Here is a 23,683-nt window from a genome sequence, read left to right as displayed (position 1 = left end):
ATGTTTTTTTTAAACATAATTAAAACAAAATTAAACGTGTTGTAATCGTTATAGCATACTAGCATAATAGATATAAGTTAGGTATATTTTTTTAGTAATAACATCCACACACTACTTACGAAATTAAAACTACCCTTTTTATAAACTATTTTATTTTTATCAGGAACGTATATCCTTTAGAATATATTTCCAAAACTTGTTACTTGATCTACGATAGTCCGAGTTTTAGTCCGTTTTCAATCGTGATTATCGATTAGATGTAAAGTAACCCGATAACAAGCGGATACGGGCGCTTGTTCGCTAACAAGTGACGTCTCCACCCGCTGAGAAAACATTGCGAGTTGTTCCTTTACACAAAAAGTTAAACATTTAATATAAGTAAAACAACCAATGACTGAAATTAAGCAATACGGCGTATAATATATATGTTTTTTAATTGCCATTTAATAACGTAATGTCGATGGCATGTGTATGTACAGCCATAAATAATAATATGAATACTTTTCTTTTCACATATTTACGTAATAAGTTTTTTTTTAAGTTTAGTTAAATTTTTGTCTAAATCTAGATTAATGTCTGTACCATAGTCAAGTAATGCACGTAACCCTTTAGTAATTTAAGATGCACTAGATATATGTTAATGTCTTATTATCGGCGCATCAAAGTATGCTCCGTGCCTGCGACTTAGATTTGACTGACAACCCTACATAGCATCGATGTCCCAATCCTGTTATTTTCATACCAACATTATTTTTTTTCCTTTTTGGTATATATAAAAGTGCAGTTTTTTACTTTTGTACATGCGACAACTGAGATCCTTACTTTTGATAAACATTTTCATCGAGAAGCATTATTATTAATTATTGAAAGAAACTACAAAGTATATTTAAGTTGATTATTGTATCAATTTAGTAAAAGTATTTATTTAAAAAAAAATTGTGAGATTGTAATAAGGAAATGGTTTATTTCGTTTTAGTACTGGCAGAAAAAGTAAACGAAAATTAGCGTCGCAAAAATGATTCCATGACCCTTTTTTAAATTTTAAAATGTATAATAGTACGTTCCAATGTTGCAGGCGAAAAGTTATTAAAATTCCTCTCTGGATTAGAAAAAAGCCTGTTTGTAAAAGACATCTTCCTACGCGAATGAGTTGTTTTACTAATTAAAATAGCCGTAGCCAGATAAAACTTTGTGCCACCGTAAACATAATGTTACATTGATTATTTATTTTTATAAGTACTATTTATTTAAATAAGTACAAAAATATATTTATGCATAAAAATAAATCTTAATCAATTACATAAAGATAAATAGGTAATCCTTTCTACAATTACATTTTTCATCATACGAGTTTGCCTATGCTTGTATATGAATACGGAAAATTATATTTTTGTGGTACTTTTCTTTTTATACGAAATAGTAATTGATGTACCAATACCATTGTAAATGTTTATTTTAGATCAATTATTAAGTAAATTGATTATTATTATTACTACGAATTTGTTACTAATGTGTGTAGTGGCGCCATCTATTAGAAAATACATAAAACTGTGTGACAGATGATTCTTACCCTACTTAAGTGAATAACATAATTTTTTACTAAGAATCATTAAAAGGTTTTTATTTATTAAGTTTTTAAAACGAAACTACAGTTGCAATAATGATCTTGTATAAAAAGCAAACACAGTATACTTACGACTGAATGTAGTATATCAGCTGACATCTGTCAAAACTTTCTTCACAAATGCTCACAAAAACACATAAAAATCGGTTTAAACACACATTTTCACCTTCTCCGAAATGAAAATATGCTCTTAAATAGATAAAACATGCATATTGATACACTTTCAGCAATATTCCATCTGTTGACTTTAAAGAGTTTAACATAACCTCTGCAAAAAAACAAACCTCAAGTTGTGCTGCTTTTCCACAATAAATTCAATATTTATCATTTTATATCCTTTTTCTTATTGCCTTAATAAGTTTAAACGCCATTCATTGTCAAGAGAGCACTCATATTCACTTCAAAATATTTAATACAAGTTTCTTTATTTTTTTGCTTGTTTTAAGCAAAACAGTAGTTTTTCTGATATATTGATTAATGTTATTCATTAATAATATAATAATAATATCGTTTAACTTCTTCTAATTATGTAAAGTCAATCTCTTTCAATTTGTAAATGATTCATTTCAAAATCTATGAAAGCGTTGTAAATAAATAATAGTAAATAGAACACATCTTACATTATTTAATATAAATATTTAATTAAAATATTACAAATAGATTCTATAAATTATTTAATGCTTGTTATTAAATATTTTAAGATATAATTAAATAAATTTTTGAATAGTTGTAGGAAAGATAGCTATTTCGTAGCCTCAAATTTTTGGTAACGTCTTATTTTGAGTTGTTTTGTTACACTTTTTCTAGACTGTTATGTTATTTTACACAATTTTATATCCCCTTTCACTGTCTGATTAAGAGGATAATATATTACACTTCCACACAGCTCATAGTGACCAGTACTCTTCATAGGCCAACATTATGGAATATTGCCAAAAGTAGTCTCAGCGACCCACCTTCTTCATGATTCCTGTCTTCCGCTTCGAGAAAGTCGTGTATCGCCGTAGCTTATTATCAATGTACTCCATTTTAATTTTCACGCGACCTTTGGTCTTCTTGCCATTCGACGGTGGGGATTTCTTGGGCTGAAGGGAAGCATAGCCATCATCAGCAATGTCGGGCATGGCACAGTGTTCTAGTCCGAGGCTTTGAGACGGTCTTTCGTCGTAGCACTGGTCTGAAGGGCGCTTCACACCAGCTCTAGGCACCGGGCAGGCCTGCATGCCTGGCCGGAGGCCTCCACCGCCGCCGAGGGAGCTCGGTGGCCGGCCCGCTCCATACATGTCCGGCACATCTCCCAGGAGTCCCATACCATAAGGCGACCCGAAGCGGGGCTCCCGCGCTCCGCCGGGCGCGTCCATTATAACCTCGCAGTACGCCACAGTAACCGGTGCGCACACGCGCTTTACACACCTCACCGTTCGAACGCCGAACGGAGACTGACCGAAAACGCGATAGAACCGAGGGCGGGACTGACGGCTCGGCCGCTCGGACCGCGACTGACTTCGCGCGGTTCCGTCCCGCGCACCTCGACCTCTAGCGGTCTCGCTCTTACGCGAAATGTAAACTCGCCTCTCGATAGGGACGGAGATATCGGGAGCGGCGTAACCCGACACATCCGTAGGAAACCGGGAACCCGCGAACGTTTCAGTGCCCGAAATCTGTTTTAAAATAGAGCTTTTATTTTGAGTTTATTTCGTAAATAGAAATAATAGAGTCGGAAGCGAGCGCTGCGAACGCGGCGGCGGAGCGGTGGGCTGGCCGCGAGCCATATTTAGACTCGAGCCGTGCCAAATATGGCAATGGCGGTCAAATGGGGGCCACTGAAATCCCTCCTACTCGCAGCTGGCGATTTTCACGTCTAATAATTAAAAACTTTGTCACGTTCCTCATTGTGCATTACATACTTATGCGTTGACATATTATGCCTATAGATAGATACTAATGTTACAGGTCCGTCAAAGAGATATAATGCTAAGTTTTTGTGTCCGATTTTCCAGTCCAATATGCTTTTAAAATAGGTTCACTGTCTCTAGGAAGGCATAACCATTGCATTGCACTTAAATACGTTTTCTTCTAAATGGAAACGTCTGCATCGGCATTTTTGCATAGAAGTTTAAACATTAATAAAATATTAAAGTCCAAAAACAAAATTCTTTCGAAAAGAGCTATGAAATTTTTCTGAAAAATATCTCTCTATGCTCTCGATTTTATAATAATTGAAAATAAAATATTATAATCGTCTTAAATATTATTTTCTGTACTTATAAGTACTTATGCACATATTTTGGAATATAAAAAATACATAATTATGAACCGATGGTAACGACTCGCAGCTGACGTTTCTTAAGCTTATAAAACTCAACAAAGAACAAAATATGAGTTGAATTAAAAACTAACAGTTACAGAATTAACATCTATTGTCATCATCGGTGTAGGTGTTGGAAAAAATATATAAATTTGTTTTTTATTTGTCAATTTTATTGCGTTGTTAGCGAAAATCTGTTAGTTTCCATCCGTGTCGCTCGCAGAGGCGTTTAATTTGCAATTTTTCCATTTTAAGACAACTTTATTACATTTGAGTTCTTTGACCTGTTTTTCATTATTTTTAATAAATATACATATTAGTGTCTGCCTGTGATTGTATATATTTTTCTTTAAGTTATTATTAGTTGTAAACTTTGACTGTTTCTACAAATTCTCAAGATATGTGTCTTCCTACTTTTAAAAATAGTAGATTTCAACGCGTTCCGTCAGATTGCTTATATCTATAAATCACTAACTAACACTAATAGAAAATTTTATTAAAAACCGGTAACTTTTATTATTTGGTGAAATAGATACTTATTTGATTTCGAGCCATAAACAACGACAACTACAATAATATTTATGAACTAGATAACTTATATACTATGAACTGGTGATTTTGTATACAAAAAAAAAGGAATGTAATGAAACAGTAGGTACAATACAAAATATGTTACTAAAAAAAAATTGAAATAAAATCAGTACATATTAGATAAAATATATTTTTTTAGTACAAGTCTTAAATATATATTTTGGAGTTGTCTTAATAAGGTAAACATAATTAAGTTAGTATAAAATAATTATCAAACAATCTTCATACTTACAAATCAATGATATCAAGGATCGCTTGGTAATTGCCATCGTCGTAGTGTCTTTAAATTACATCTGCTAGTTGAATTCACCACCGGTGGCGACACTCTTGCTGAATGACAGAACGACCATTATTCTTAAACTCAGAACAAGCAACGCGAGGACCTGACTATCCTATCGCTAAGTTCACAGTAATAAATCTTAACTGTACTTTTTGTCAAAAGTAATTTTAGTCATAGTAAGAAACTAAAACCGAGACACTCTGACTTTATACTTAAGTTTCAAATTTTAAACTCCTTGTCAATTCAATTCTACGACTTTATTTGAAAACGCATTGAGTGCCAACTGCGCATTGGTTGACGGGAGGCCTAGCTACGTAAACAGGCACACGTTCGATCCTGATTATTATGGTCCCCACTCCTAGCAGAAGCTTAAATCTTAATTAGAGGGGTAAGTAGGTATATTAGAAATCCTTGAAATGGGGCATTGTTATTAATATGTTGGTTATCTGCCACTCCAATAGAAAATTAAATTAAATCGGTTTGAATAATTAGTTCAAGCCGTTTTTATTAAAAAAATGACGTTTAATTTCTAATAATTAAATAATTTTGAAACATTTTACCGCATGCAATTACGTCAACACCGGGAAAGTTTAGCAGATATCTCGAATCTGACTCAGACATACTATCGGAACAAATGTTCTACAGAATTTATATTAAATTCTAAAATATTTTGATTAGTGTACATTCGAACACATAATTGGGTCAGGAAAACCATACTAAATAAGTTATTTTGGATAATATATAACTTAATAATATCTCTACATTTAACTTGTAACTTTCATTAAAATCTACAATCATTTGTACTTTTTGAGATGATAAATATATAAAAAAGTGAAAGCTCTTTCTAATCTGTAGTTACTAATATTTTTTTTGTAATACCTAACTGAAAAAAATACTAAACCAATTTACATAAAACTTATACCAGAAGATGCAGCAGCATAATACAAATATTTACATTAAATCTTTCAATTCAGACTGTTGACGTCACAAGCGTGAATTATTATTAAACACGGGAAAAATTACTTATATTACTATTGGTTGTCGATTAATGAGTTACCGAAATGATAAAACTGTTTAGTTTAACGATATAAAGTTTCCGGAGAATAAACCTTCTAAATTGCTGAACTACCTACAAGTATGTGAAATCTATACTATTAATATTAAAAATGCAAACGTAACTCTGTCTATGTGTTTGTCTCTTTCATAGCAAAAAATACAACCGAGTTTGATGAAATTTGGTATGAAACAATCTTGAAAGCCAAGGAAGGACTATTTATAATTTGCCTAATATCTGACAAGCAACCCTGAAAACGAAAGCGAAGGCACGGGCGACGACTAGTTAGAAATAAATAGTTTTGAAAACTTAGTTTATTTATTTCTACAAAGATAATGATAATATCATATTAATAATGGGATTAAAATTTAATACATGAATATTGTGGTTAAAACAATAAGAAATTAAATATTTTCATACTAATTTTCCTTCTCTAGAACGCAGTGTAATTAAACGTGTGCATGATTTTTGTGGCGTAGACATTGGTTTTAATTATATGTACATATTAACGGTTTGAAGGGTAAGATGACGATGGAAGGAATAGTTAATATTTATTTTTTACAGTCACAATAAGCGGTGGTGCTATTACGGTTATAGCATATAGCAACTGTTGCTATCAAATATTTGTTGCCATCAATTCGGATATCTGCCATCAATTTGGATATATTTGATATATATATATCAAATATATCCAAAATACTGATTTATCGACTGCGACATTTATCCATCAACAAATATTTGATAGCAACAGTTGCTATGCTATAACCATAATGGCATCACAGGTGACCTATCGTTTTCCAGCCCTACCTACCTATTGGAAAATTTAAAAAGTATATATATGTAAATTTGCCTACAATATTAAAACATTTAATTTTCAGTAATATACAGACAACCTGTATTCCTTCCAATAAAACGATTTAATCAGAATCGGTTGCATCGAAATTGAAATATAAACAATAAATATACTAGTCAATGTATAGAAGTGGTTTAATTTTTTTTTAACATTACCTTTCAAAACATTCATTGGGCTAAAGTAATTATTTGTATAAAGATAATTTTATGTATCTCTAAAATGGATACATCAAATTATTCAGTAGTAAAGAAAATAATATTGACGTGACCGCACAACGTCATTTAAAGTAATATTTCCATAAACTAATATATAATAGTTATATATTAATACGAAATGTAATCGAAAAAGTGATTTCCGTCACAGTATTGAGACTTTCTAAACGGTCGCAGCTGGTACGCATTCCACGCCAAATGCGGCGTGTGCCAGCCATGGCGTTGACGCAATGCCATTCAATATGCCACTGTGTAGGGCCCGCATTATTATTCGAAATCACGAATCGAACATTTTTTAATTATAATTACTAGGAAATTTAAATTATTTTAATACTTTATAATTTTAATCAAAAACAAAAAACCGCCCAGTGTCTTTTGGACGGTTCTTGTTCTCCCTTCTGGACGGTCTCAGTTTTAATATATTGCAACTTCTATCCAAATATAACATCGTTAATAATTTGCTACTTGCATACTGATCCAAATACCCTAACAGTAAATATCTCTTGTCAGCATGAAATAGGATTTGATCGATCGCATGGATGGAACCTAAAAGATGCAGAAGATTGCGAAAGCTTTGCCTCACCTCGGGGAGGATAATGTCTGACGGTGGACTGCGGTAGGCTAAGTAGACAAATTGATAAGCTTTTTTTCCTTTCCCCTTATCATAAGACACATCGTTGTCCAAAGTGTTGCCCTTTGTACAGTAGAAAAGTTGAAGTATTGACTGAGAGGTAAAGTTATAATAATTAAGACTTTCAATATTTTATATCGTTCGAACTTACATAATAGAATATTTTCCAGAAAACAAATATTAGAATAATAGCAGCATATTAGTAATGTATATAGGTACTAAGTAACGGAACTGTCATTTTTGTTCAACCCCTGAACGTCACTATTGTTTTGATAGATTTAAGCAATACCTATATACACATATATATAGAGACTAAAACATTTAAAATTGTATTCTATTGTGTGCATGTAAAATTTCGCTTTCAATTTATATGCACATAAAGATTATCAACAAAACCTGGATCGGTATAGCTGAAACTTGAATGGATGAGCTTACGTCCTGGGCTTCTGATCAACATGTTACCAACCTGGAAAATAGTGGGATTCATGATGAAACATGAATACAACAACTAAACTAATTAGTTGTAAGAATTATGTATATAAGATCAAAGGTGTTATAAGGTTACGTATAATTAATATGCCAGTAACGTTCCCTTAACTTATGGTGACAACATATAATCTATTCGTCACAGCGTATCGGTTCGATGACCCGCCGTTGTTGGGTGATGCCTGAAAATGGCAAGTTTCGTTATTATATTCAAACGCCTGCGTCATCAGGATTGACTTGCGGAGCCATTGTAATCTTATCTTATTCGTTCTTATAATAAACAATGTTTTTTAATGAAAGATGATCTTCCACGAGTTTTCGTGCCGGCATTATTCTGGAAGAACGAATTCGAATATAGCATAGATGATCGTGAAATGTCAAAAAATTATATGCAATATTGACTATATAACATACTTTTTAGCATGCATGCATTAAAAAACGCATTGATGTACGTCAATTTTTGACTGTTCACGATAGTTGAGCATTTTGAATCATCTTATAAATAATAATTAATATAAACCGGGAGTTAAACAAACAAAATATTACCGAGTCTCATTTTGTTTACTTAGTTGTACTATTTAGTAATTGTTGTAGGAAAACTTGATCTATGTAGTATAAAAGGCAAAGAATGTGCACAGTTGCTGACTGATTGATTCTATAAACAAAAAACCTAAACTATTTAATGTAACTATTCTAGAAAATTGCATGAAAGGAATAAGTTATTTTTCCTAAATCTTCGTCCCGTCGATCAGTCCGAAATTTCATTTTACTCAGATTAGGTTTTGTGTTTAGACAAACCTGTCGCGCTGAAAAAGTATACATAAAGTAATATATTTTCAATCGTTGCGACGACGAAGCTTCAATTTTTTTAATTCTACTTAAATTCACAACCTTACTTCGATTGATAAATAATATTATTAAATATTACCAATACCAATAAACAATTAACATCCATGATTAAGTACCACAGCCACCGATCACTAACATTCCCGTAAAATATATAGTTAAATAGTATATTTATATATTTAATTTATGTTAACTACAATTAGTAACACACCTACGAAATAAAAATCCATAATTAAAATCAAGTAAGTAAACGAGAAAAAAGTAGGTACTCCAAACTCTTAAAGTCCATTTAACTGTTTCAACGAAGACTGGCCATCGCTTCCAGCTCGACAATGGGTTGCAATCGGCATTCAGTCAGACATGTCTTGGCATACTCCGCATCGCGGGAATATCCTCGTCTAGTCACCAATTACACCGGCACGCCACAAATCGGGGAAAATCACTGGAATCTCCCAACATGCTTTATGTCTTTATTCATTAAAAGGCCATTCTAATTAAAATTTCTTCAGCCGTGTTACGCGCCAATAAATTGTGCACCGAGCGCGCTTGTACCCAGTCTCGGCTTTACTTTTGTTTTTCGCGTGCTACATATTTGTGGGGTTCGACATTAACACCTACCGTGTTAGCGCTTACAATGCGCGTAGTCGGTGCCACAAAGGGCACCCGAGCGATTTGCGGTCGCGTTTTCGAATATATCGCGACAATACGATAGTGGAGTCGTAAGTTAAGTAACGACCGATATATGGACGCACTTTTGCTTTGTTTGAACTGATGCTATCTTTTCCGGCTAATAGAATGCTTCGCGGAAGCATTTTTGTTCGTTTTAACGGTTTTGGGTTACTCAGTACTTTAAATAATTCTTCATTCATGTGTATTAATTTCTAATGTTTTTGATGGGTCGTAGTCAACGAAGTATCGAATATTCTTTTTACGTAACTGAATGAACAAAATGATTCATAATAACTTTTAATATCTGAAAATTCATTTTAATATTGAAATTTAATAAATATATTTACTTGTAGACAATGCATTAGGAAAACCGAAACTAAATAATAATGCGTTCTTAATAAATATTTAAATAAGAAAAGTCTACGATTCAAAAGGTTTATCTGTATCTTGTGTAGCAATAATTTTAAAGTTATTTGATGTGAAAGTGAATCTCTTTTTTTAAAAACAAAATGAACAAAAGTATTATTCCAAAACATATTAAATAATTATTTCCTGAATTGTAAATATACTTCACACAAATTATTAAACAAACGGCCGCCACCGCCGCGTCTGGCTGAACGCGTTAGGGCTGCAAAAATCCCACGACTGGTCTGTCTCGTCTCACTTTGAGGAGGGGGTTTTGGGCTTATCAATGCGGATTGGTATATGTATGAATATGGCAGAACTTCGTTTAAATTAGAAACATGAACGCTTCCTCAAGATGTTTTCGTTAACCGTTGAGCACGAGATGAATTATAAACACAAATTAAGCGCATGGAAATTCCGTCAAACTTGCCTGAACTTGAACTCGCGCTGTAAAGAAGCACACGTTCAAACCACTGGGCCATCTCGAATCACTTATTTCAGCTGCATACGAAATGTTTAATTCTAATTAAAGTTTTGTGTAATAAGGCTGAAATATGCTATGTCAAATATGTCAAAAGAAATCATGCCGACTTTACTGGCGTACCCCACGTACACCAACACAGACAAAATTAAAATCTAAAACAAAATATTAATTATTCAAGTAGGCAACGTCACTTTTGAATCGTCATGTTACAAATGTAAAGCGTCCATCAATTCGGAAGTAGATTCTACTGACAAAAACCGTCAAATTGTATAGTAATCCTTTCCACCATTTTAATTAAACAGCTTATGTCATTGAGGTACAGTTAAATTGATATATTGTTTCCTGTCTCAAATCAGAAAATATTAACACGCTTTTTTATCATTAATATAATCTTGTATTGACTAATATGTCTTATTTATCAATAGTTTTTATTAGATATTTTATTTTAGATATTTATTAGAGATTTTAATTTATTAATGGGCAAGATAAAAATAACCATGGAGTTATTTTACCTGTATGAAGACGGGGTGGTATAATAAAAGGATCCGTATAATAATAACTTAAATATTCGAAAATAAATAAAATATTACCAATATGTTATTTTATATTTCAACATACCTTTCATTTAAGTGAACCAATTAGCGTACATACAAAAACTGCGACAGAAGTCGTAATAATATTTAAATAATGTTTTAAAGATATCATAAAGTATGTCTTATCGTTTCAATAGCTTAAAAAATTGCAAAATACGTTCAACAATTAATGACTTTGTTGTAGTATTTAATTACTGTTGTATCTGCATAGCATTGATTTATGTAGCGAAATAAAAAAATAATCTCTTCCTGAAAGGCCGAAGCCAATTTGGGCCTGCCCGGGGCTCGAATTTTGTCAGTTTCTCATATAGCGACTGCGACCAGGCTATAGGGGAAATCAAGTTTCTGTAGTTAAATCTATTTAAGTCATCTTATCTTTTCGTCTTCCAAAACATCGCAGTCTATGACTGCATCTGGACAAATTTCGGTTGACAACAAAATATCAAGCAACGGACACCCATCAGGTTTGCAGCCCTAATACACTTCAATCACGAATCACGCATCGCACGTCAGTCGCACGGGATTTAGTTAATAAGAATAACATACCCCAGAAGCCAAAAGACCTAATTATATATTGGAAACATTGTAGTAAGTCTAAACATTATTCTACCTTTGCATCCTATTGCGAATATCGATGTCATTTTTAGAATTAAGACGAAAATTTCGCAGCCTACGCTATGATGAAAATTTATTAGTAAGAAATAAAAATACCTAAATGTACCTAAAAATGTAACCTTGTAACTATTATCCGATTAAAGTCTATCCTATCCGATTCGATGCAAATAAATTCGGGCTACATACATGATGTCCTCCTAACTGATTTCGGCCGTTGTGGCCAATCTTAAGAGATACCAGACAACTACGCGGGTCATATGATAGTACACAAGTGTGCACATTATACGCACTCCGGTTCTTCTATTTAAAATCCAGTATCATTTTAAAATTATTGTAACCGGCATTGAACGTATATAAAGCCGCCCTTCGCTTGACATCTCTTCGAGCCTGTTGGATTACCGTCCCTAAAGACAATGAGAATGAGTGAATAGAGAATGAACTTGGCCTTCCCAAACACTTGTGCTTTATTATGTTGCCTACATAATAAAGTCTTTCGTCGGCGGTTTTTCCGAACCGATACGACTTGGGAGCCGTCAAAAAAACATAATTGTCAAGTTTATTTTTTGAAATATATTTCAATGGATTAAATTCGCCAGTAAGTATTTTTATGCCACATATCCTTACCAGCAGTCTCTTTTATTGGAAAAAGAGACCCAGTTAAATCTTTAATGTTGATTAATGTGATTAAAATCAAGGATTGAATTAATTCGATATTTCTTATCGAAACTACCATATTCCGAAAAAAAAAAACATAGAATTTTAAATTAAATATCAGCTTAGTCCAAATTGCATTGACATATTATTTATTGATTTATAGCTCCGGATCTATTATTCTATCTATTAAAAATAAATAAAAGATATAAGGAGTGTATCGTTATATTACCTGTTTGCTAATAGCTTTTATTTTTTTAATAAGTAATTTCTAAAGACGTTTTGTCTGTGGTATTGATTTAAGAGTAACCATAATTAAATACCAAAAATATTAAATCAAAATTCTGAATCACATATTTATATTATACTTTTATCTTACATAATTATGAATAAGTTGCTCAATTTGCCCGGGGCATACCAAGCTCGCCTACATAACGCGAGGGTAAATAAATTGTAATAAGAATAATTTATATTTTTATTTATTATGTTCTTTATATTTAATATTATGTTTTTAACGACTAGAGAATATTAATTAACATTTATATAAATAGTAGTTTCATAAGCAATAATACCATTATGTTATTAGCCAACATGACTCATAATGACCGGAGCTATATATTTAAACAATTTAAAAAATAACACATATTTATAACATTAAATCAATTGAACAAATTATAATTTAATCGCATGTATGAATATTTCGGAATAACATCGGACATAAAATCGATTATTTACACTCGATGATAGGTATCGATTAGCCGCTGCGGGATATCTTTTTTTGCAAAGTACAACATATATCAGCTTTCTTACTTTAAAAATCCGTTATTTTAATTTAAGAAATTTGACTTAATTGCAAATCGATTGATAACAAAAATCTTGTTTATTTACCCTGTTACATTGCGTAACTTGTACTATATACGTATAGTGCGACTTTGTTTGCGTGGGCGTTGGATTTAAAGATTATTTTGTTTGTATCCTTAAAAAACCGCTCCATATCCTAGAATCTTTACTATCCCAATTAATGACATAACAGTGACCGTGTACTTGCAGGTTGTTTTGTCAATCCGCTGGGGATATTCCGGCACACTCTTTAAACACTGGTTGTTGGTCATTTATATAAATAATATTATATTTTTATATTTTAATTTTCTTAACTTTTGGCTGTAAACGAGTATCTAAGTGTAATTAGTACTACTATATCTAATAAAGTCATTTGAGCACAATATCATTTCAAACAAAAAATTCATATTTGAACATAGGTAGCTTTCAAAATGAACATTATCAAATTCAATCAGCATCATACAAATGATAGGCCAACACTGGTACCCACTCTAACCCCCCAGTCTCATAAACCGAAAGGACAACGATCCGAAATGACACAGTTTTAAATCAACTTCCAAATTTCAGTTGCAACTGAATATTTCTTTAATGAGAAACTCAATTATCGGCTCCTCTGGGCTTTTAATCCAGGACCTCGAGATCTGCAGGACCAGGCTCGCATTGTATATGAGCCACTAGACAGACAAGTAAAAGTAATTAACGTCAATAAATTTAGAGTTAAACACGTAGGCAATGTTTTATTTTTGGATGCAGATCCGCAAATTGGATTTTTTTTTGTTGTTATATTTTAAATTATATAATTTATTGTGAATAACATTCTAATAATAAATATAAAACTGCAATTAATGAGAACAAAATTCCAAGATTTATACTACTATGTTAAGTTTGAGGAAGTAGTAGAGAAGCGCTTGTATTTACGCTTTATTTATGTATAATGTTTAAGACATATTAGCGATGTAATTTGTCCGTCTGTATTCTATAATAATTTAAAATCGAATCCATCATCAAATACTGTTTGTTCAGTGTTCTCCACCATTTATATTATTGTTGGACTAAATTTGATTTATATCATTGAAATATATTTTATGGCAAGATCAAGATTGCATTATCTGTATAGATATGATTTTAATCTTTTAAAAAAATTATATGACGTCAACCACAATCACAGATAAGAACAAACATTGTTGGAAAATTTTGAAGAAAGAATGCTTTGAAATTTACAATTCCGAAATACATATAAGTTTCGAACTAGAGTCTAGTATAACCAAAACTAAACATTTCTCTAAACTCTTAGTACTTCCACTGTTCCTATTAGGTAAATTGTAGTAGTTACAAGGCGTGTTTGGAATATGTCTGCGTATAAGTTAATAACCTGTCAAATTTAGACTCAGAATTGTTGGAACGAAGTTCTTTTACGCGGCTCAGAGTGGAGTGAACTAAGCTGAAAAAGCGTTATCTATTGTATATCTGTCTCTTTGTAATGTATACGTTTTTATATTACTTTATTAGTATTTATTTTTTGTCATTGTTTACCATTTAATTACTGCCGTACGTTGTTAATTTGTTTTGTTGTGTCGGGTATTTTATACATAATATATAACGAAAGCAACTTCGTTCTAACCGAGTGTCCCATTATACGTCTAATTTTTTTTATTTTTTTTTTCCAAGGAAATATATTGTACAAGAAAAACCACGTAAAAATATAATATCGAAAACAGATGTCAGAATCAACTAACACTGCAGCGCTGATAAATATCTTCCTGTTTTACTAAAGCAGTCATAGACCATAATATGCGCTTAGCAAAAAATATACATACATATGTAAGTTAAGTGTGAAAATAAATCAGACAGCCAGTCCGTTATTTAGAAAAATTACTGCGTCGCTATGTCGAGAATGCGAATGGCCGGTCACACACTCTAATTATCTTTAACTATTAATTCAATATTAAATTTTGAATTTCAAAATGTATTGTGAGATTGCCCATTGTTTTTAAAAACTAACGTTTCTCTTGGTTCAACTCAGATCGAGCAAATAAAAGATCTTCCTGAAAGTAGCAGCCATGAATTTAGTGTATACTTATATAATACACAGCTGTACGTAACATACACACACATATACACACACATATATATACACACGTACAGCTGTGTATCCAGCGCCTGAGCTGTCTGAGAGTAAGAGAATATAGAATGGACCTGCTTACGCACACACCTGTGAACTATAATACCTCCTGCAGCAGCTAGTCTATGTCGACAGTAGTCATCGTTGCCGTTGATGCCTAACAATACTTTATTTGCCAAAATTGCTCATTTTTTATATGTTAGAATACTGGGAGCGGTTAAAAGTGATAATCCTCAATATTATAATCCTCATTTATATATATACATATAATGATTCATATTACCCAGCGTCAGACTTTGATTAATTTCGAAATTTTATTAAATTAATATTTTATATATATATATAAATATTTTAAATTAAATTCGAAATTTCGAATACAATCCACGTTATGAACTTTACTTCGATTACAGTGTGAACAAGTTATTTATAAAATGAAATAACTACATGAATATTTTAATTACGTTCTTTTGTTAAAAATAGTTAAAACTGAAGATTTAGACATGTTCGACCCATTGATGATTTTAATACTTATACATCCGAGAAAGCTTCTCGGATGTATAAGTATTGACTGAATAACCAACATTTCGAATGGTTTTCAGATGCAATATGGCGAAACTATAAGAGATACTGCCTAATAGTATTATAAAGGCGCAATAATATAAATATTTATAAATTGTATACGTATAGTTTCCACGTAAATCTGCCTATAGGTTTCTAATTTATTTCGAAAATATAATATAAAAAACATAACTTTAAAATAAAATTAAATATAAATATTTATTTCAAATAGTCCCGTATTATAATTTAAAAAATAGAATTTAACCTAGATTTAATTTTTTACATAATAATTTGTTAGCTGCGTAGACAAAGGTACAATCAAATAGCGGTCTTGTCTCTTTTCGGTGTCTCAAAACTTTATTCGGGGAAATGCTACGAGACTTGGCGTAGACTTTTACAGGAATGTTTTTAACCAGATTATAGTCATATATATTTCTTATCTCAAAGTAACTACCCTTTCCTTGTACACTATTTACAAATTTACATAATTTGGGATGAGCTCCTAACTCCCGTCATTAGTTAACATCACTTAGATATAGTCCATTAAAACTAACTTGACATTGCTTACGGAGCAGCTAACCGCTAACCAATAAGAGTCTTGTTTAGAGTCAGGCTTTGAGTTTTATGTATAAGGCATTTTATACACATATTGGGTATTTAATGAGAACGCCTTAAAACCCGGCAACGTTTTCGTGATCGTCGTGACGTTCTGTTGTACGGTATATAAGTTCCAAATAGTGGATAAAAAAAATCTCATACGACTCTCATGTGTTATCTATTCTATTATGAAGCTTTAAAGATATACTTTTGCACATAGCTAGTCAGAGAATTTGCGAATTTTAGTCGTTTTAATCTTATATTATATATTTAATTATTCTACGTAAATTATGTAGGGATTTCTAGGAGAGAAAGTTAATTTTAATAAATAATTAATAGTTTTCATACTTTGGTTTAAATGACATGATATGTAGGTAACACGAAACACTTGGCACTTTTAATTATTATAAAGCAGTTTAGTAACTAGTAATCAAAGTCGATATCTAAAACCATTGAGGAATAAGCTTTTTCACAGGTACAAATCAAGTAAATCATCATCGTTCATTAAATATAATTATTGAAAATCTTGTGTAAAAGGTAAGGCCGGCAAAATATCACAAACAACCAATAATATAACAATTACTGGAAAAATGTGACACATTTGCATAATATTCATTTTGTTTTTTTACGTATATATTGTCAGGTTCTACTGGTTACGTGAAATAACCCATTCCTAATATTCACAATGAGCTATTATGTATTTCAAAAAAAGAGTTTCAAATGTTGTCCTACTCTTGTTCCTGTAACTCATCCTATGCTGGATTACCATTCTTTATTGGAATTACTTCAATAACATAATATTACTTCAATATTTTTTTTAACATTAGACGACATCAGTCTAGCATCAATAACGTAACGTATCAAATTACGTTTTATTAATATTCCAATATAAGTACAGATTGCTTTAAGAAAAACAAATCTCTTATAAAGTTACTATGACATTGGAAACGAAAATCGAGTAACAATTACTTAAACAAAAGTCAGATTTACAATCGCAAATCTAAACACACGACATTATTATTGTTTTGATCGGGCACAGTTCATTGTACAATTTCAAAGTAACAATATGGCGGTGTAACACAAAGGTACCAGTTTGTCCCCATTTGCTCGAGTTTGATATCGCGTGGGCGGCCGCTACTGCCAAATGCATTGTCCCTTAAATAGTATTATACTAACTCATAAATTAAACTAAATTACGGCTGCTGCTGGACGGACAGTGAGCGGAAGGAATTAAACGAGGCATGTTATGTTGCACGGAGATCTTGAAAATTAGCGCTTCGTTTTGCTGTTGTATCTACAGGTTACACTAAGATAATGTAAATAGCAATTATTTTCCTCATATAGGAGGAAAGAACTTTTAGCTCCTTTTTTAAAAGTCGTGTAGGACAATGTTAGGATCGAGGCATCTTTTCAATTCGTCAGGAGCCACAGTATTAGTCCTGCCAAATCAAGCACACGGTCTCCACCGGATAAACTTATCCTGAAGCAACACGACGCAGTTTAATTTTTCTATAGCTGTAGTAAACTTAAAATTTGGAATCTACCTACTCAATATCGGTATCTCACACATTTAAAGGTATACACATAAAATTATGGTCTTAAACGATTTTATTCTTTTTTCTCCCTGGGATAAGGTGAATTGTAGTAGTAGTAAGTAAATTTTTCACTGCTGGGCTAAGGCCTCCTCTCCCTTTGAGGAGAAGGTTTTGGAGCTTATTCCACCACGCCGCTCCAATGCGGGTTGGATTTACATGTGGCAGAATTTCATTGAAATTAGACACCGATGCCGAGCATGAGATGAATTATACACACAAATTAAGCACATGAATATTCAGTGATGCTTGCCTGGATTGAACCTGCAATCATCGGTTAAGATCCACGCCTTCTAACCACTGGGTTATCTCGGCTCTTAAGACCATGAACTACAACCAAATATTACAACCTATTTTGTTTGAGCCTCCTAGTTGAAGATTAGCAAAATAAGTAAACATGTTTAAAGTTAGGGAAATTCCCGTGCTTTGGTAAGCACACAATCATTGGACCTGCTCATTATAGCTATATGAGTGAGGAAAAAGGGACTGGATCTGTTATTCGCACTATAACATATAACTCACAATAGACAACCGCGACTGAGTAAGCTTCACGCTTAACAGTAGCCTTTGTCCAGCAATGGTATATTTACGGTATGTTTATTTATTTATTTATTCATTGAAAAAGTTACACCTTCAACTTAATTCTTGGTAAAATAGTTTAATACTTTGTACTTACATTTTTAGCAAAAAACCCAAGGAAAACCATGTAATAATTAATATAACATCAAGTTTAATGACCATCTCTATAATAATATATCCGCTTTATTTATTAATATTTTAAAATATGATTTTGTTTTTTCATTTTAGTAAAGGTAAAAAAATATTCTATACTGACAGTTTATACAGATACAGGTTTGCATTTAAACTCCAATAGCTCAACGTGTCCGGGTTACCAAGCGATATACCAGTCGCAACTTCGATCATCACTCCTTTAGCGATTGTGGTAACCACTACCCAACTAATCTAGGCACAACTGAAGGGAAAAATAAATGATATTTAGTATAGATAGTGATATAGATATTTTCAATATGATGGTTCGTTTCTCGTAATTAATTTAGCAATTAATTTTATAAATATAATTATATCTAAAATAAATTATATAAAAACGAAATTGGTTTAAGCTTTGATAATCTAACTTTTTAATGATTTTGTGTTCAGCCATTACTTTTTTTCATCAGTAAAATTAAACTAAATTTTGTCTGTCTGTCTGTTTGTTTGTTTGAAAACCATAAATGTGGTAGACGGGAGTGATTAAATTAGTTATCCAAACGGAAAATACTAAAAATATAAAACTTACTAGTCGCGCAAGGGGTCGTAAATTCCATTTTTATTAGTTCATTTTCCCAACAAAATCAAACCACTTCTTGGTGCATATTTAATATAGCTAAGAAGCTTTTGTCTTCTACATAAACACTTGTCGTTCGCACGACAATTTTCAATGGTCACATTATATAAAACCTCATTAGAGTGGGAATGAAATAAAACAAACGTTACAAATTGATATGTCTCGTTTTATTCACAATATATAATGTACTATTTACACGATGTACAACGCAACAAATTATATTATCTATTAAGTACCTACAGATATAAAACATTTATCTACATACATAAATATAGAAAATTATATATTAACAAACATAATGTACTTATAATATGTATTTATCTAATCAATTTACACATATGTACAGAAATAGGAATGCACCGTGTTATAAAATTTTACAATTTAGTTTTTTTTATGAACTGAACCAATCCAATTATTTCTTAGTTTCTCAAACTATTTCTGTACATTCATGTTTGATACGAACTAGGCTCTACTATATTTACAAAATGTATTCAATTCTCTGTCATTTATAAAATAAATTTACGTAAAACATTTAAATAATATAATATATGTTTAAACAATAATAAAAATGAATACAGAAAATAGACGTCTATAAGTTGCACAACCAAAACTAAAACTACAACTTTATTGTGTCTTGTCGTTTAACGTTAAAATGGTCTAACTGAAAAACTAAAATAATAACTTAAACTGAACTGTAAAATTGCAGTGACGTCACTAATACTTGAATTGACATTGTTCGAAATAGATATTATACCGGTATAAGTGTTATTTATTTTTGTTAAGTCAATAGTAAGCTGAATATTTGAAACTATATACATATATATATTTTCTTTAATGTTAGACCATTTTTAGTTTTTGACAAATATGTGTAAGTGTTCGTAGTCAATAGTTCATATTGTGCATTTTTAAAATGAATTCTATATAAAAATAAAATATTAAAGCAAAATAATTAATCCATTTGTCGGTACGTTTTTTACATAAAAAAATAACATTAAAAAAATGTTGCCATGTTGTAATAAAATTTCGAAAAACTTTATACAAAATATTATTTAATTATAATAACTTAAAAAAATAACATTTAGAATTGCATTTAAATAATTGTTATGTTTAGTGATATATTAGACATATAGAACACATATTAAAAATAAACCCTCTTTGACTAAGAACACCGTATGTACTTCTCTGGGTTAAATTGTTATTGTCTTACGAATAAACTGGCAAAATCGTGGTAGAAAGTTACAAATAGCATTATAACTATAAAAAGTTTTTCAAAATACTATTTCACCTGCAAGCTCCTACTACAAATTTACATGGTATATTTTATAATTGCTTATATAATTTAGGCCGATTGCGTTTTATATTCAAAATCAATTTCTTTAGAAAAACTTCCCAAGCTCTGTTTTATTTGTGTCAAAATAAAACTAATTATGTTTGATTAATAAAATAAATTCCTATCTATAAACGATACATGTTGTAAATAATTATATGTGTAAGAAAATATAAATAAAATAATTTTAAAGGATTTGTTTAACGATTGTACTTAATAAAATGTAAAATCGATTTATGTCGTGATGCATAACGTTAATCGAATATTGGCGATTGTTAATCGACTGATATTTAATCTTCCTAATTTAAAAAATTACATCGTTCGTTTTTATTGAAATAGATAATTGTTTCAGAAACAATATATACTTTCTACAAATTAAAATGCACTACGTTTGGCTGCTAGCTTTATCGTAATATACCTCGTACTACTTATATCTTTAAAAAGTAAGTATCATTCGATTAAGATAAGAAAATTAAATGAAAGGAAATGTGTGGCGTTGTCTTAACTTTGACCCATCGATATTAAATTCCAAAGTTAAAATTCCAAAAAAGTAATATTAATTTAAATTTAGAAAACAATTTAAATATCAGACGATTATAAACCACAAATTTGTTTAAAGTGAACATTATTAATTTATTACTATATCCTACAATCTACTGTACATACAAATCTAATATTATTATCTATATTAAAATGAAAATACTCAGTCTGTCGTTTTGATATAACTGGTAACTCCTACGATTCGAAAAAGAGACATAATTAAATCGAATTAAATGCGTTAATTATAAATAAATCTTCGCGACTAGTCGACAAGTTCTTTGGCTATGATAAAATATATCTTCGTCTGTCGAAGATATCTATGGACATAGTACATTATATCGTTTATTTAAAAGTAATCTGTACGTAATAAATACGTAAACAGACTTAAACTAATGATACTTTTACTAGTATTAGTACGAAGTCCATACACGTTAAATTATGTCGATGTTCCGAACTCTGGGATTTGGATTGAATCTACGATATATCACTTTGCTTAGACATCTCTGCTAGTAGCACCTTCAACTTTATTTTTTAATCATATTAAAAAATATTGAAATAGTCCACTCATACAAACTGATACTGTAAGAAATCAAAATATTCCTTAGGCAGCCAATGTCAGCTATCAAATTTAAGATATTATGCACTACAATGCATGAAGCATTTACACCAATTTACCCAGATGCAATTAATGTATAGTTTTCGCAAAAACGCGATTTTTGATGTAGTATAACTTTTAAGTCTGTTTACGTTTTGTAAAAATTAAATTTAAACAAACTCTTAAAATTTTAAAGATTATGCTTTAAACAATTCTTCATAAGTTTCATTTACGACTACGATGAATGTACTCAATGTTGCCGTAGTAAAAATTAAAAATATAAACATTTTGTTACAATAAAAAAAAAATAGATATACATAAAATGTATAACAATTAAATATATAAGAACCATAGATTGTATTAAAATAATATGAAAGAGTAATTTTACCCTCGTATTACAACGTGATCTATTTTTTTTTTACAAAATGGTGGCTTAAACAAACGGGTACATACATCACGAGGACTTGCGTACAAAAAATATTCATCGCAAACATTATGCACTATTCATCTATATTCTCACTACATATACCGTGCTTTACAAATACATATATATCTACATAAATATTATAATTAGGAATAATCCTTCACACAAGCACCGATATGTCGAAATGGACTAAGATTTTATTTATCTATACTAAATTGATACTAATATTTTTAGAATATCATTTCTGTCACCTAGGGACAATAATAAACGCCTGTTTCATCACGTTTAATTGTAAGTTATATACATATCTGATATAGATTTTTTAAAGAATGGGCTAAAATTGTTTGTAAAAACTTAAGCTAACATAATACTCCTCTCTTTCTCTTCTGTTATATTATGCGTATGTTAGTAAGAGACAATAGGTCAGTAATGTTAAGTAATCACCAATACAAAATGTCAATAACAAATAATTACTTGTCAAGATTTGCTTCATAAAATCTATCTTATATGTAACAAATTTCATTTGATTTTAAGTTACAGTATTGATATTTTCTTTGATTAATTAAAATGATAGAACAGGCGTTAGTCGAATCTTAGTAATTTAAATCGGTTCACTTTTGAAGTCACAGTACTTAACACAGTACTTAGAGACATTACTAAAAGATGCATTTACAAATATTTTTGCTCAAACGAAAACAAAAACATTGCTATCTCCTTTTCACTCGCAAGTTTAAAAAGAGAAAAACAAAGTTTGTTACTCTTGCAAAAATAATTTTGTTTATAAATTGTTGACATGAAAATTGACACAAATATATAGAAGTCTTTATTTGTAAGCAATTTGATGTTTAGACTGCGATCATTGTTATTAAATACATCTTTTAACAAGTACACAATTGCTAATTTCCATAAAATTATAATTAAAGTTACATATATATATTATCTTAAAATTAACAAATCATTTGAATACTTCAAAAGGAATGGCAAGTTACGAGGTTGAATCTGTGCAAGGGACCAGCTAAAATATTAAAAAGAAAAACAAGATATATATTTTTTCAGATACTCTTACTAACGATTCACGATAGTTTCATAGTAAAAGTAAAACTATTAAAACAAATAGAGAAAAAGTTAAACAGCATGTATAGACCTGAAATTATTAAAAACTTATTAATTTAATAAGCTTATTAATAATTCATTTCAACGAAATAGAGTCGTATTCAGAGAAGATACACAGTAGACAAAAAAAAATACTGATTTTATTGTTAATGGTATTTTTTTTTAATTGGAAAATTTAGATTTGGTTTCTTTTATAAATTATCTTTGAATATATTAGCTGGTCGAAAGAATGGCATTATTTTTTCATTATTTAAAAATAATTATAATTTGTTTTAAACGTGAGGCAGCTTGAAATAAGAACATAATACGATCTTCATAAAATATTAAA

The 23,683-nt window shown here is 30.8% G+C and overlaps 2 protein-coding genes across 3 annotated transcripts in view; one reads left to right on the top strand and one right to left on the bottom strand.

The window, feature by feature from the left end:
• The window catches only part of LOC113400839 (serum response factor homolog), a 224,792-nt gene extending 221,664 nt beyond the window's left edge, over window positions 1-3,128 (bottom strand). For both annotated transcript variants that reach the window (XM_064216255.1, XM_026640509.2), the window contains exon 1: window positions 2,581-3,128. In XM_064216255.1, coding sequence (XP_064072325.1) covers window positions 2,581-2,985 — 405 coding nt within the window. In that variant the 5' untranslated portion in view covers window positions 2,986-3,128. The remainder of the gene's footprint in view (window positions 1-2,580) is intronic.
• LOC113400854 (cytochrome c oxidase assembly factor 5) overlaps window positions 1-23,683 on the top strand; it is a 390,179-nt gene that overhangs the window by 296,253 nt on the left and 70,243 nt on the right. The window lies entirely within an intron of this gene.

The sequence above is a fragment of the Vanessa tameamea genome, chromosome 11, assembly GCF_037043105.1.
Source record: "Vanessa tameamea isolate UH-Manoa-2023 chromosome 11, ilVanTame1 primary haplotype, whole genome shotgun sequence".
Lineage (NCBI taxonomy): Eukaryota > Metazoa > Arthropoda > Insecta > Lepidoptera > Nymphalidae > Vanessa > Vanessa tameamea.
This window is presented reverse-complemented; position numbering and strand designations above follow the sequence as displayed.